At 39.2% G+C, this 17006-nt stretch overlaps 1 protein-coding gene across 1 annotated transcript in view; it reads right to left on the reverse strand.

The window, feature by feature from the left end:
* LOC126370561 (dual specificity tyrosine-phosphorylation-regulated kinase 2-like) overlaps positions 1-17006 on the reverse strand; it is a 71208-nt gene that overhangs the window by 35030 nt on the left and 19172 nt on the right. The window contains exon 3 of the mRNA XM_050015477.1: positions 4635-4798. Coding sequence (XP_049871434.1) covers positions 4635-4798 — 164 coding nt within the window. The remainder of the gene's footprint in view (positions 1-4634; positions 4799-17006) is intronic.

Raw genomic sequence — 17006 nt, forward strand, 5'->3', positions numbered from 1 at the left:
CACTGCTGGGGCACGGGCCTTCCCTATGGATGGGTAGGGAGATCGGGCCTTAAACCACCACGCGGGCCCAGTGCGGATTGGTGGTTATTAACGACTGCTAATGCAACCGGGACCAACGGCTTAACGTGCCTTCCGAAGCACGGAGGAGCTCGAGATGAAAACTTTTTTTTTGTGGTCACCCATCCTATGACCGGCCTTTGCGAATGTTGCTTAACTTCAACAATCGCAGACCGAGCGCGTTTACCGCTGCGCCACCGAGCTCCTATTACCTCTCAGAAAAGTACTTCTGTATTTGCTAGTGCAGCTTATTTATTTTATTTGTATTGTAATGACTGTCTTCTGCTAAGTACATGAAGAATTTTTAATTTTGAGTGAATATTTTGGATAAAAAATAAATTTATGTCCGAAAACCCACTTGTCTCTATTACCGCCACATGAAATGCGGTTTCTTTCTATTACTGCATCGAATACCGCCAACCAGATATCAAGTACAATAAAATACTTACTCATTCAAGCCGTAAAAATAGTTATTGTCCACTAGCCATAGCCTTTAGATTTATTTTAAATTGTAGGCCATCCATTAATACAATTTAAAAGGTGATAAGTCTAGTTAATACGAGTCAGGAGTTGACGTTTCAGGCTGAATCACCCGATTGTCCGAAAAAGTAAGATGTACTTACTTACATAAGATCACGCCGATTTTCCGTTTGGGTAAGCAGAAAACTCGGAGTTTCACTTACAATCCTGACACACCTTTTTTTTGACGTGACTTATTGTAGATTTGCCGCAAATGGCTTTAATTACTTGGCCGGACAAATAGAGAGCAGTGAGGGCTCTCACCCGAAAGTTTAATATCACACCTTACTAGTACCCAGGTGTATATACCTACACTAACTTGAAAGTAAAAAAATAAATAAAAATAATTCAAAGTTAAAAGTAGCATCCTGTAGTCACCAAACGGGTTTCACTCATTACGCACACTATCGTAACATTAAATGATACCTATCCTAGCATTCTTTTGTCGAACGATCATAACGATGAACATAGCAACTTGTTATTCTTTATGTGAGGTTAGTTTGATATAGGTTTTATTGTCATCTTTAGATAATAAAACTTACTGATGTTTGTGAGACGAACGAACTGAGGAGACTGGTACCGAGACAAACCGTATTGTGGTTTAACGGTATCAGTGATGTACCTAATTATGTAATCCTCATCATCATCATCAGCCGTATGACGCCCACTGCTGGGCATAGGCCTCCCCCAAGGATCTCCACGACGATCGGTCCTGCGCTGCCCGCATCCAGCGGCAGCGGAACCGATGGCCGATGGGGCGGAAAGGTTCTGGAGTGGCGACCACGTGTCGGACGACGCTCAGTGGGTAGGCCCGCTACAAGGTGGACCGACGATCTGGTGAAGGTCGCGGGAATTATGTAATACATGATATAAATTAAAAAAAAAACTGATAATACTAAGTAGAGTGCACTAATAGAAGAGCATTAGTGTCGATCTTGGATCTAAGCGGGTGATTATATCCAACTTACGACGGATTTACCACTAGTTAGATGGATATCTATATGTTGCGACTTAAACATTTGCCACAAATGGCTTTATCTACTTGGCCGGACAAATGGGGAGCGCTTTGGGCTCTCACAACAGGCCTGAGGGTACCAAGGTGGGCGCGAACCTTGGCTCGGGGCTGACAGAGGAATACCTAGAAAGACGTACATTGCCCAATTTGGAGAGGACCTTAAAAAGGTCCAGTAAGATCTACTCTGACCCGGCGTGCGTGTATGAAACGATTGATGAATGTGGAGGAAGCAAGAGAAGTATGTCAGGATCGAAGCAAAGGGAATTCCATAGTCTCTGCTTACCCCGGTGGCAAATATACTTGAGTTTATGTATGTATGTTTGGGAAACGTTGCCTGGAAAGTGCTTCATTGGGATAAAGATGTGAGCTTTTATTATATGAAAGAACGATAGATGAAATACGATATTCTCTTTTGAGAATCAATATAAACTTGCCAAACAGAAGCTGACACCAATTTTCGCTATATTTCTTCACTTTTTCCGATCCTTTTACATCCCTTCCTAAGGTTACAAGGGTGCTTGACCTTGCGAATGGCCTCTAAAACCCGCCCTTATGTCCCCCGATTTACTTTTATAGCGCAGGTAATGAATTTAAAAATATACGCAAACACACAGAAACCTCGAACATTTATTTTGCCTGTTATCTTTTCGTGAAAACTCCATACGCGCCTTTTTTGAAAAATCACATTTTGGGGGTTAAAAAGGCCCCATCGAAGCAATTCATTTAAAAAAGCAATATTGGTATTTGACATTCATGTGCATTGCGACTCATGTCAATACGTACTTACACCGGTGAGTAGCAACCGGGACCAACGGCTTCACGTGCCTTCCGAAACAGGATCATCTTACTTTCAGACAATCAGGTGGTCAGCCTGCAATGTCCTAACGAAACGGCTCACAAAGTAATTTTTGTGACATGTCCCCACCGAGATTCGAACTCGGGACCTCCGGACCGTGAGCCCAACGCTCAACCACTGGACCATGGACGGCGATTTTACTTGCATTGAAACTAGGTCGTCTTTTGCCAGGTTTTGTTAGCAAAAATCAGAACCGAATGTGATTTTTCAAAAAGGCGCTTGTGTGGTTTTTAATATAAGCACAGACTAAGGAATAATACTACGTATAGAACGGCGACTCTCCGTTCCCCACCAGCGCATGAGCTAGGTTTACCTCACCCCCCTCGGACAAAGTTTAGTCTTCAATCGTATGGCGCCAGACGTCACACACACAGATGCGCGTGTACTATAACGTCAATGTGTGGTGTCTATGTAAAAGGTTGTTTGTATGAAGTGTCCGGGATGTGCTATAAAGCAACGATATGGCATTAATTAGTTAAAAGTGTTCTGTTTTTTATCCGCACCCTGTCCATCTAAGAGACAGCTTTAGAAGTCCCAAGCTAAATATAGTTGCATCTATTTTAGGTCACAGTAAGGGCAAAGGTCTCTGACGTCATTAGCTCCGTATTACGTACGAAAGGAAACTGCACGGTATAACAAAACCAGGTATGTTCAGTCCTATGAAAAGCCGCCATTGCTAGCCGTTTGATGACGTAAGTGTTACCACTGTGTTACCTAGGCAATGCAATCCCAATCTCGCGAGATCTCGTCTTTTTTTCGGGATCAATCCCGAAGCGTAATATGACGACATCCCGTTCGAGATTGACGGGTTTGGGCGAATCTCGTTGAGTTAAGTATCCTTTTTGTTTTAATTATGCTGATTTCCAAAGGAAACTTAATTATTTAGTTACTTATCTAGTAATATTGAATGATAAAGGTTTTTATTTTCTTTCCAAAAATATTTTGATTTAAGTAATTTACTTACCAGAATTGAAACTGTCACAAACAATCAGTTTTCATCGATTTCAGCTACGGTTTTCAGCCATCCTAACTTTACGTTTTTTTATGAACTAGATGAGATCCCGAAATTTTCGGGATTGATATTTCCAATCCCGCGGAATTTGCGATATCGGGTCGGAATTCAGAATTTGCCTTTCAACTGTTTTAAGACAGTAGTAAACAAAAACTTCACAAAAAAGGTTATTATAAAGTTAGTGATTATTTAGAAGATATGAATGCATGGGATTAACTGTCTGAGAACTGATATTAGGCAGCTAAATTACTCAATTGTATACCAATATTTTATGTTTATTTTTATTTTTTTTAAGAACGTCTAGGGCCCTGTGCCGAGGTTTTTCTTGCAGCTTCTTTTCCCCGGCTATACAGGTTGTGAGAAGCTGCAGTAGTTTTAGGCGGATGAGACGTTCGTTATGTAAAATTGACGATTCAAAGTGTAACTATGTTACCTATTGAATAAAGATATTTTTGAATTTTGAATTTTGAATTGCATTCCCTAGTGTTACCATTAAATTGGTATCTCCAACATTCCAAGGACGTAAATTTTATTATTGACAATTAAGTGAACTACTGACTAATGTATTTAATTACTATTACTCGTCACATGTATAAAAATTAAAACTGTAAGTAAATCTTTTATTAACAGTTCAAAGTTGCCTTGCAAAGTTAAAACATTGGTCGTGGGTAATTTATTTTTGACATAATCACAAAAACTTTGTGATCCTTAGTTTGCTTAGAACATTCCAGGCTGATTTGATTACCCTATTGTCCTAAAATAAGATGATCCGTTCTTCGGGCACGGTAGTCGGTCTCGGCAACGATTTAGTAAATATTTAGTCGTTACATGAGCCTTTGGTGGCTAAATAGTAACCCTGACACCAGGGTTGATGAGGTCACTGGTACAAATTGACTCATCATCATCATCATCAGTCCATTAACGTCCCCACTGCTGGGGCACGGGCCTTCCCTATGGATGGATAGGGAGATCGGGCCTTAAACCATACGACTGCTAATGCAGCCGGGACCAACGGCTTATCGTGCCTTCCGAAACACGGAGGAGCTCGAGATGAAAACTTTTTTTTTGTGGTCACCCATCCTATGACCGGCCTTTGCGAAAGTTGCTTAACTTCAACAATCGCAGACCGAGCGCGTTTACCGCTGCGCCACCGAGCTCCTCACAAATTGACTCACTTTGTTGTAACTGCCGTTCTCATCATCGAAGCCGCAGTTGTTGGGCAGGTTGGACCGCGCGTGGATCTTGTTCGAGTCCAGCCCCAGGAACCACAGCTCTGGGTACTTCCTGATCTCCGTCCGCTCCCACTCCGTCAGGCGGTCGCTGTACAGCTTCACCGCTTCTGTTGAAGAGGAGATAAATCAATTTAGTAAAAAAAAAAACAAATGCCGAGGAAATTGATTCTGGTAAGGCTCTGGCTAGGACATCACCGATTGAGAAATTGGTCGGTGTACTGCGGAACGGAAGACGATTGGGGCAACCACCGTTCTACACGCCCTATCTATGGAGTAATGAAAATGGAGGCGATTACTTCACCAACAAGAGAGGAGCTCTTAAATAAAGAGAGAGAGAGAGAGAAAAGCAATTACATCTTAGTGTCGCCGTTTCGAATCCCGATTCGGGCTCTAAACTACTGAAATCGCTTTGTAAGTTTGAATTCATTGGTATCACGTGGTTTCCAACATTTGTGGCCGGTTAATGACAATATGCACGGTCTTACATGTGACTTAAACAGCTGGCGAGGAGTGTGTGTGTATACTATACCTCTGCCTACCCCTTTGGGGATACAGGCGTGATGCTATGTTATGTTATGAAGTTTAATGAGGAGACCAAAATTAATTGGTGCAACACGTTCGACCCTGCAAATAAACCAAATCCGTCGTCTTAAAAGAAAGAAAGAAAGAAACATAAAAAAAAGAAAAAAAGAAAGAAAAAAGAAAGAAAAAAATACGGCCTATCATGGAGACGGAAATGGATTAAAATTTCTGAATCAACTCAAAAAAGTCACCTTTCGAAGCAGTCTATAGTGTAAATGAATTTTTTAATTTCAAATTCGGACTTTAACATTTTTAATTTTATTTAATTTTAATTATAATATTATCATTATTTTTTCTATACATTAACGACAATTTGATTTCTGCATACTTACGTGTAAGCTGAAAACACTGGTCATAAAATTGTAGCAACATCTTATTGTACTTAAAGCACATAATAACGGGTTCTTACCGCGTTTAAATGGGGATATGAGACTCCCGATATTTCGACACTGTTGCAAGTGCCATGATCACGGGATGACTGATGAGATTGGAGTGGAGTAGGTAGATCCATAATTTTCTACGGGCAGACATATCTGTCTACCCTCTTAGAGAGGGTAGACAGATATGAACCCGTTATTATGTGCTTTAATTATGATAATAACCGCGTAAACTTAAAACAATGTATCTTATTGTACTGTTTTCTGGCAAATAAACTATTCTATTCTATTCATAAAGCCAAGTTCCCCTTCGGCTCATCTGCTCATAGTAACACAAACGGAGGTTTACTGATTGCAGATATAACTCAAAGAAAAAAAAAACACGTTCGACCCGGCGCACCCCGTTTAAGAAGCAAGCGGTCACGAGTACCAATATTCCTATACTTTGAAACCATTTATTTATTTATTTATTAGGCACATCAACAGTACAAACACACATCAATTAATAAAAACTTTCTTAAGGCTAGTACTAGTGTACTAGTGTACCATTTCACATTAACTTTTTTGACAAATTAAACCGTAAGTCTCATTAAATGTCAAACATGATAGTGCGACAGGGTTCTAAAGTGGATACATGATATTGCTCATGACTGTACCACAGGAACACACTGACTTATTATTAATTCACAATCGTCCAATATCAAACCGCTCTGTAATTTTCGAACTCCAATTCTCTATACAAACAATCCGCATCCAATCAGAGGTCTTGTTTTGAGATTGCTCTATCGAGAGGGCCTCTTCCTTCCCTAACCTCCTTATGGTACTTGTCGAGTGAAAGCGATTAGCGACAAGAATAAAGAATAAAATAAATTATTATGACAAACCCAAAATATCATTCAGGGGGGTTAAAAAAACCACATCGAAGGAATTCATCTAAAAAAGCAATATTGCAATTTGACATTTGTTTGCACTGCGCACTTATTTTGTACCATTATATACGTACATATGTACGGTCACGAGCATTAATATGTATACACTTTGGTACCATGTCACATTAACTTTTTTGACAAATTGAAATGAAGTCTCACTAAATGTCAAATATGTTTGTACGACAGAGTCCTAAAGTGGGTACATTATATTGCTCATGACTGTACCATTGTATGTATATATTTATAGTAATGTGTATAATATATATATTTAGTATATAAGATTGTGTATGTATATACATATAACAAAGTGTCTATTATTTTATTTTACTTATTTGCGCGCTACACTGCAGCTGTACATATGTACTATAATCCTCTGGCTTGTCTGGAAGAGATCGCTCTTAGCGATAAGGCCGCCTTTGCCCGCCTTAGAATAAGTGTATCCTGTAAATGTTTTGTAAATAAAGTATTTTATTACTATTATTTATTAAATGACCAGCGTGTTGCGAATGTTATCCCTACAGGTATATGATTGATTTTTGTAGATTCAGAGGCGAGCAAACTTCTCAAACAAAACAGAATTTCCGCTCTATCTCTTCTATAAGGGCAGACCTCATGACCTGACCATGACCCGTCCCTTTCGGGACCCGCGATGACGTCACGTTCCCAGGCCCTACGTCAATTTAAACGTGTCGTTATGACGTCATTTTATCATAGGATATTAATTGTAATCCAATGACCTCAAGCGTATAATAATGCATAATAATGAATTTTAACATATAATGTGGAGTCTTTTTCGATTATTTTTATTTAATAATTTAGTTTTTGATTCAGACTATGGTGATCTGAGTTGATATCAAGTGGAATTTCCTATCGGAAAATTCGTGTAAAATGTCAATTTTTTTTTTATAATTGTTTTATTATAGTCTGAATTACAAAAAGAATAGAGGTTGTTCATTAGAATCCACTCCACCCAACTACACCACCACACATATCCACAACATTATACATACCACTCACTCACCCCACGCTCACTAAATCACTTCATATATCTACTTCTCTTTTTAAAAGAAATCCAATCAAATAGGTACATTTCTGAGATGTTCATCGACATCAAAGTATAACAAGTTTTTTACATTACCCTAGTACAAGGAAAGAGGTATTTCTCTTGCGGCGCACGTCGAATATTTGCATGAAACGCTGAGGGATATCCAAAAAACTCACACCCAAATCCCTAACGGGATTGGCAGAACCACAGGATTGGCAGAATCTAAAATAAATATGTTTTTGTAAACTTCTTACTGATACTTCGTTGTGAGACTGTACTTTGTTTGGTAAGGACTTTTCAGGCTTGAATCACCTGATTGTCCAAAAAAAGTAAGATGATTCCGTGCTTCGGAGGGCACGTTGAGCCGTTGGTACCGGCTATTAGCCGTAAAAACACCTCCTTATGTTTATGTTATTTTATGTTAAACTTCTTACTTTTCACAGTTTAAATAAATGTTCTTCTTATCGTGTGGGTTGTGAGGTGGAATACCAACCTCATCAACCCTGGTGTCAGGTTTATTATTGAGCATTGGCCCCTGTCACGATATTATGGTTATCAGCTCATCGCTCATATCAAGCTACTGTTGCAGTTTCTTGTCACTTCTTCTCAGCCATCACGCCTTGCGAAATGACGTAGATTCAAAAAATGTTAAAATGACCTTCCTGATCCATGATAATAACGTTGAATAAATGATTCTGATTCTAAGAACCAACATAATAAAGAGGACATTATCAGCCTGTCGGTTTTTACGACAAAATAGACTGTTTTAGTCACAGTGGTTCTGTGAGTCATTGGGTTGTTTTTCAAACGGGGAGCGCCGCTTCGAGCCCCAGTACCAAACTTGTACCATCACCATTAGCCCATTAACGTCCCCACTGCTGGGGCACGGGCCTTCCCTATGGATGGATAGGGAGATCGGGCCTTAAACCATCACGCGGGCCCAGTGCGGATTGAGGGTTATTAACGACTGCTAATGCAGCCGGGACCAACGGCTTAACGTGCCTTCCGAAGCACGTAGGAGCTCGAGATGAAAACTTTTTTTTTGTGGTCACCCATCCTATGACCGGCCTTTGCGAAAGTTGCTTTACTTCAACTATCGCAGACCGAGCGCGTTTACCGCTGCGCCACCGAGCTCCTCATTTACCAATTATAGGACTTGTACCAATTATAATTTATCTTCGGAATCATTTATTCAATCAATTAAGTCAATCAAGGTCCATGTAACATTTTTGAATCTACGTCATTTCGCAAGACGTTAAAGCTGAGAAGAAATGACAAGAAACTGCAACAGCAATATCTAGAGGAACACATTTGATACCAGGCATTTTTATAATTTAGGAAATCAATAATCTTCTGTCCTGTGCTGAATGCAATGTACAGTCATGAGCAATATCATGTACCCACTTTAGAACCCTGTCGCACTATCATATTTGACATTCAACGAGACTTACGGTTTAATTTGTCAAATAAGTTAATGTGACATGGTTTCAAAGTGTAAGCTCCTCTGCTGAACTGGGAGTAAAGAAAAAACATAGAATGTGTTCTGCTGCCTCTCCTCCCGTGCATGTCGTAAAAGCCGACGATGGGAAAGCTACCTACCAAAAATGATGAATCTATATGGGCAATGGGCTGATCCCCTATCACCATACGGTTCATCGTTGTCCATCTTAGGACTATGTATCAAAAGTGGCTGCAAATAGTCTTCAGATTATTTGTGGCTCTGCCCACCCCTTCGGGGAATATGGGCGTGATTTTATGTTTGTATGTATGTATGTTCAAAGTGTATAAATATTAGTACTCGTGACCGTACCTGTCTGTCTGTGTCTGTGGTGTCCGGGAGTAACACATTTTTCTTTCTTTCTTTCTATTTTTCAGTGCAATAAACGGGCTTGCTTTGTACGCACGTTGATTCATTTATGGGTTGTTCTTCTTTTTTATCGACAATGATCTGTCCTTCGTTCTGCTTCTGATAAGTTATGTTTTAGAATTTTATTTCATGTTTTGATTGTCCAAAAATATAGTTATCTTATTATACTTAAAATACAAGCAAAATACTAATCGGTTCCTCAATTAGTTATTAACGTAGCTTGATCGTTTTTCACAAAATTATGTGACAGAGTGGTAAATTGAAATGCTGTCTCCGATGAAAAGGGCCACTCTGTCACAATATTTTTTGGAATGCGCCTGCAAAGAAAAGTATGTTACCAAGATAAAGAGAACCACTAAATAGTCCTCTACAGACACATCTTTAATGATTTTAAAGATGTTAAATCCGATAAATCGAGAAAATGTCTTTTTATTGTCGCTAAAAAAGAAGAACGACCCTTATAACACGTGTACGTAAGTGAGTATTCCTTATTCTATGACGTACGACGAACGTTTTAATTACATACCCACTCACGCGGAAGTTGTAATAAATATCAATAATGAACAGTGCTAGAGTGATTCTTCGAACAAGAAAAGTAAATATCATTAAGTACAGTAAACGTAAAAAATTTTAGATTATTTTGCCTTTTGCAAATATCTAGTCAAAACTTATGTATTTCGCTGACTTGCGTAATTCCTAACTAACAATTTCTAAAAATACAAAGTAGGATAATTTTAGGGTGAGCAGCCGTGGTAGCGCAGTTGGTAGAACACTTGCCTGTCACTTTGATTTCGCAGGTTCTAATCCAGCACAGGCCTAAACCAATGATTGTCGAATTTGTTTTCGAATTCATGTTTGGATCATAAATTATTATCACGTGCTCAGCGGTGAAGGGAAATATCGCGAGGAAACCAACATTCCCGAGAAACGCATTTTAGTCATGTGACGCCTGTGTGGCCTTTTAGCCTGTATGGTATGGGGCTAGTTTTCCGTTCGCGGGTTGGAAGGTCAGAGTAGTCGCTTCTGTAATAAACCGGACCTGTCAAATCTTCAGGTTGGGTAAGCGGACCCTGTGAGAAACGGGATAATTTATGGGGACGATGCTAGGATAATTTTGGGTTAACGGTAATGACGATATTGGCTTCCGGTGTTCGGAGAACTACCCGATATCGGGAATTTACCGTGTTACAAAATGGGAAGCGATTGGCGAGTCTCTAAGGAAAGATGACGCAGATGATAACGATGTCCTTGGAAAAGGTTCAGTACAATTTACTCTGAACCTGCGTGCGTATATGAAATGATTGATGAATGTGGAGGAAGCTATAGAATTGTGCCAGGATCGAAACAAATGCAATTTCATAGTCTCTGCTTACCCCGGTGTGTATTTATGTATGTATGTTAAGGAAAGATTAAAAATCTGGTTGGATGTGAGTACCGTCAAATATGAATGCAAGAAATTCTAATATTATTTCATTTATAACATAATGATAATATTTCTTCTTTCATTGACATGTTTTAGTCATTATTATGTCGAGTGACTCTACCGTCTGAACTTGTTGTATGTAACCTTCGCCACGTGTTATTTGTTTGGTTTCAGTACCTAATCTAATTGTTTCAATCCTTTCCGCCCGCTGCTGGACAACATAAGTCTCTATCTGGGGGCACGGTAGCGCCCCCGCCAAGACAAGCAAAGCGAAGCGCAAGGGCAGGCACTACCTACCTCTCCTCGGAAGGTTTCGTCGATTTTTTGAATCCTCATAACTTTGGTTTGGATTATAAGTTTCGTTATCAAATCTCATTTAGAACCAAGCTTCTAACTCTACGCGCCCTAACTATGCAAACACTAAAGGTGGTATTAATAAATCAATCTCAGCTGAGACTGCCCTTAAGATCATGCTCAAGTCCCTGTTTTTATATAAGAACTGTCACATTGACGCGATCTTGAGGGCAGTCAAAGCTGAGATTAGTTTATTAATACCACCCTTAGTTCACAAACTCAACAACGTTAGGCAAAATATGTGGCTTGGCCGTTTCGTTAAATACCTCCTTATCACAGGAAAGCTTTTAAAAAGTTTATCAAAAAAAAATACTTCTGTATGCAGTAATCTTACGAAAAGTAATGATGAAATTGCATCCTGTCATATAAAATATGTACGTTGCTTGTAAAGTCGCTATAGAATCTGAGAAGCAGTAGAGCTATCGTAGTTATCTGTTTGCAGGAGTAGGAGTAAAAGAGAGTGGGGTTGAACCGGCGACAGTGGTTCTCATATAAAACGCGCGTTAGGGTCTTTCCAACCTCTTTCTTCTTTTCTGTGCTGAGTACCCACTCTTCACCGAACTTTCTATTATACCTTTCTGTTATAAGTACAGTCATGAACTCATGAGTAATATCATGTTCTACCCTGTCGCACTATCATATTTGTCATTTAATAAGACTTACGGAGCTCGTATGAGGAGCTCGTTGGGGCAGCGGTAATCGCGCTCGGTCTGCGATTGTTGAAGTTAACTTTCGCAAAGGCCGGTCATAGGATGGGTGGCCACAAAAAAAAATTCATCTCGAGCTCCTCCGTGCTTCGGAAGGCACGTTAAGCGTTGGTCCCGGCTGCATTAGCAGTCGTTAATAACCATCAATCCGCACTGGGCCCGCGTGATGGTTTAAGGCCCGATTTCTCTATCCATCCATAGGGAAGGCCCGTGCCCCAGCAGTGGGGACGTTAATGGGCTTGCGGTTTAATTTGTCAAAATAGTTGATGTGACATAGTATCGAAGTGTATACATATTGGTACCCGTGGCTGTATTTAAAATTATAAATGCAAAATCCATGATAGCCCTGTTCGAAGAACGCGTGATTTACATCGTAGTTTCACGAGTTCGGATCAAATTCAAATTCAGAAATATCGTTATTCAGTAGGTAACATAGTTACACTTTGAATCGTCAATTTTTACATAACGAACGTCTCATCCGCTTAAAACTACTGCAGCTTCTCACAACCTGTATAGCCGGGGAAAAGAAGCTGCAAGAAAAACCTCGGCACAGGGCCCTAGACGTTCATTAAAAAAATAAAAATAAACATAAAATATTGGTATACAATCTCCTGACTCGGGCTCTAAACCACTGAATTCGATTAGGTACTTTGATAATAATACTGTATCCTTTTATAATAACATACACGGGGATCAATAATTAAGCACAGTTGGTCGAACATTTCGAATGTTACGAAAAATCTAACAAATAATTTAATATGGCTCAACAATTTTCTAAGGGAAAAATATAAATTATATTTTTCCTTGATATGAGGAACTGAGAATGATGTAATGTAACAAATTTCTACATAAATTGAATATATGTATTTTATTTTAACATCAAAGCCAAAAAGAAATATTTAATTCGAAAAACATTTAACCGACCTGAACGACCTGACCTTTGCGAAACATCAAAATAATAATTTCGTTTTTATGCAATACATGTTCTATTATTTATTTATTCCTATGATATATTATTGTAATTTTTGTTATGTTGGTTAACTATATGTGCGTGTCTTACTCTATAACTGTTATAGTAATTATTGTTAATTTAAGAGTAATTACTATGTGTGTGTGTGTCTCTTATGTTTGTATTTATTGTCCTGTAAATGTATTGTGAACTAAATAATTGAATAATGTACCTATTGTTACCTTAATTAACTTATATTAATTTGCATCTGATGTATATGATTGGTTATTTGCAAATAAATGAATTGAATTGAATTGAACGCCTATTACTTTTTTAAGAGCAAAAAGTGGGCCAGCGCATAATGTCATAAATATATATTTTTAGCAGGCGCTTGTTAACATTTTTTTACTGAATTTACTGTGAGTGACGCAATATTAATGTACATAAATAATTGTTTCAAGTTAAAGAATCACTTGATTAAAGTACAGTAGTGTAAGTTCGTCCAACACAAAGCAACGTAAATGTCTGAGTGTCATTTATAACAATTTGCTATTCATTTTGTGGCAGGCGTTTCATCTAAGTAATTAATGTACGTCGTAACTACCCCGAAGTGTGTCGAGTTGATTTCGTTGGATTAGTGGGACGTCTCGCTGGAACAGAATGATGGAAATTTTCCATATTAAACTTACTTAGTGTTTTGATAATGTTTAACGTGAAATCTGATCTAATGAGGACTACGGTTGCTATACGTTATCATAATATATAGGGTGTTAATTGTAGCGAATACTAAAGGGGATGATTCGGACCATAATTCTGAGTGAAATTTTCCATCCCAAGGGTAGAATTGTAATGAATTAAAAGAAAAACGTGAATTTTGCAACGGAAAATTGGACATTTTGCGAAGTGGACATTCTGCGCCTAAACGCCTGAATCATCCCCCTAGTATTCGTTACGTTGTCACTAACACCCTGTATATCTGTCCGTCTGTACATCAGGATAGGCATCCACCATTTATCTCGAGCTATGTGGGTCAACTCGCTCTTAATTGGGCTCAGAAGAAAGCTTCCAGACAACTAATGATCTGTTGCCAACCCCGTGTTCCGTTTTCAAACCTTTTTCTTTACATTTTATATTGTTTTTGTTTATTGGTGCTAAAACCTGTAAACACCATCTAATTTTATTTCAATTTATATCTGTCATTTTCTTATCCGCCGAAAAGGAAAGGGATGGGTAATCGACAAGTATAAAATGTATGGAACACACGTCAATTTTAAGCACAAATCTAAAACAACCGTCTAACAATTTTACATTGGCCACTAACTCCCCAGAATTATGTTACACACGTCAAACGGTTTGCATACCAGCGAGATACCTTTTTGATTCGCTCAGGATATTCATTCATTTACTCATTCTTACTAAAATTAAGAGCTGTCAATCATCCGTCCCTTTCCTTTTCGACGGATAAGAACATGACAGGTATAACTTAAAGTAATAGGAGGTGACTGCAGGAATCGGGGCCAATATGTAGATACATTTTATCTAAGTCAACTGGGGACGGAGTCGAGGAACGGGTGTTATACTAACATAAGCTCCCGACTATAGCCCAATTGGGGTAGTCGAGGCACATCCATCGTAAGATGATCTAAGTACCCACACCTCACCGAGTTTCTATTAGACCAACGTGATAGTGTGATAGTGTGCCGAGGTTTTTCTTGCAGCTTCTTTTCCCCGGCTATACAGGTTGTGAGAAGCTGCAGTAGTTTTAGGCGGATGAGACGTTCGTTATGTAAAATTGACGATTCAAAGTGTAACTATGTTACCTACTGAATAAAGATATTTTTGAATTTGAATAGATAGTGAGCTGTATCGCCGTCTATAAAGGTCGGGAAAACTGTGTTAGTGAAAACTGCATTAGCAATATTATGTAAAGCAAATATCAGGGTTCTTAGCTGGTGATCATTCAGATTCCTACTCCATCGGATTTTTCGTCCCGCTCGCACGCACGGAGCCGCACATGGTCATCATCAAATCAACTCATATACTTTATTGCACAGAACTAAATCATCATGTCCCTAGCTTTATCCCCTTTTTACAGGGTCCGCTTACCGAACCTGAGAGGTCCGATTTTTTACAGAAACGACTGCCTAACTTTTGGAAGGTTAGAAGAAGGGAAAACCCCGCGAAGGGAAAACCAGCCCAAAATAGGTTAGGTCATATAACACCGAAGTAAATTTCTCGGGAATGTGGGTTTCCTCACGATGTTTTCCTTCACCGCTGAGACAATGATTTACGATTCAAACAAGAAGTGTTAATTGTAGTTTAATTGTACATAATTAATTTTATTTTGAGTTTTGTTTGTTTTAGTTTTATTTAATTTTTGTTTTGTTTCATATTTTTGTTCTGTATTAACTATTTTGTTAAATTTTGTTAAATAAAGTTTTATCTTTAAAAAAAATCGAAAACAAATTCGAAAATTGTTGGTTTAGGCTTATTATTTTGGTTGGTTTAGGAATTCAAACTGCGACCTCAAATTGGACTTTCCGGCTCATCATCATCAGCCCATTAACGTCCCCACTGCTGGGGCACGGGCCTTCCCTATGGATGGATAGGGAGATCGGGCCTTAAACCATCACGCGGGCCCAGTGCGGATTGATGGTTATTAACGACTGCTAATGCAGCCGGGACCAACGGCTTAACGTGCCTTCCGAAGCACGGAGAAGCTCGAGATGAAAACATTTTTTTTTGTGGTCACCCATCCAATGACCGGCCTTTGCGAAAGTTGCTTTACTTCAACAATCGCAGACCGAGCGCGTTAACCGCTGCGCCACCGAGCTCCTCAAATGCAATCCGAAGCCAGCTCTCAAAGGCTCTAGTTACTTCATTATCTTCTGTTACATCCTATTGTATAGAGGATACCCTATTATGTGGGCAGAGAATGGTGGAGCTGTCAAAGGCATAGCATAACGAATAATACTACGCATAGAATGGCAACTCTCCGCTCCCCGCCAGCGGCTGAGCTAGGTTTACCTCACCCCTCGGTCTTACTTTAGCCTTCAACAGTATGGCGTCAATGTGTAGTGTACGACCTCCGTGGTCCAGTGGTTGAGCGTTGGGCTCACGATCCGGAGGGGCCGGGTTCGATTCCCGGTGGGGACATATCACAAAAATTACTTTGTGGTCCCTAGTTTGGTTAGGACATTACTGGCTGATCACAAGATTGTCCGAAAGTAAGATAAGATAAGGCTCAATAGTAACCCTGACACCAGGGGTGATGAGATTGGTCCTCCATCTCACAACCCACACGATAGAAGAAGAAAAAGAAAGTGTAGTGTCTGTGTAAAACGAGGTTTTTTATATATGAAGTGTCCGGGGTGTGTCAAAGGGCCATATTTTAAAGGATCGCAGGAAAGCAAATTCATTTTAAAGAATAGTAGGTTACTTACCTCCTATTCTTCTATCGTGTGGGGTGTGAAATGAAACAGGTGATCAGCCTGTAAAGCCGGGATCCGAACTCGGGACCTCCGTGTTAGAAAGGAAAAGATAGGCGGCTGAACGTGTTCGATCACTTCCAGTCCTTAGAAGTAAATTTGGTACAATTCCAAGTATTGGCAAAAGCTAAAAGCCTCGAAAGTTTCACTATATTGCCTCTTCTGTTTTATTATTTACATCATCTCGTAATACCTGTTCATGTTCAAACTTGTTCAGGACTTTGTAAAAGCCTTCAGTAATCTCTGAGAACTTAGGATGTTACGTAATATTAGTACCTAGCTACATACCCTTGAAACGTTTACATTAATTCTAAGTACTTATCATTTCATATATACCAGCGCCGTGGTTCACGCCGCGACTTGTGCTGAGTGAGGCCCTTTTATCTCAGGACGTCCACCACCATCTTATGATTATTCTAATGAACATCCTCCTATGCTTTTTGTAATTGTTTTGTGAAAAAAAATTAAGTGATGTTATTGTCTTTGGCTTTGTGTGTGGCGTCCTTTTATAATAAATAATTTCAATTATATTCTATTGATATTATTAAATATTGAAAGATGTTGGAAAATCCATGGATTCGAACCTGCGACCTC

The sequence above is a fragment of the Pectinophora gossypiella genome, chromosome 1 (genome assembly GCF_024362695.1).
Source record: "Pectinophora gossypiella chromosome 1, ilPecGoss1.1, whole genome shotgun sequence".
In the NCBI taxonomy this organism is placed as follows: Eukaryota; Metazoa; Arthropoda; class Insecta; order Lepidoptera; family Gelechiidae; genus Pectinophora; species Pectinophora gossypiella.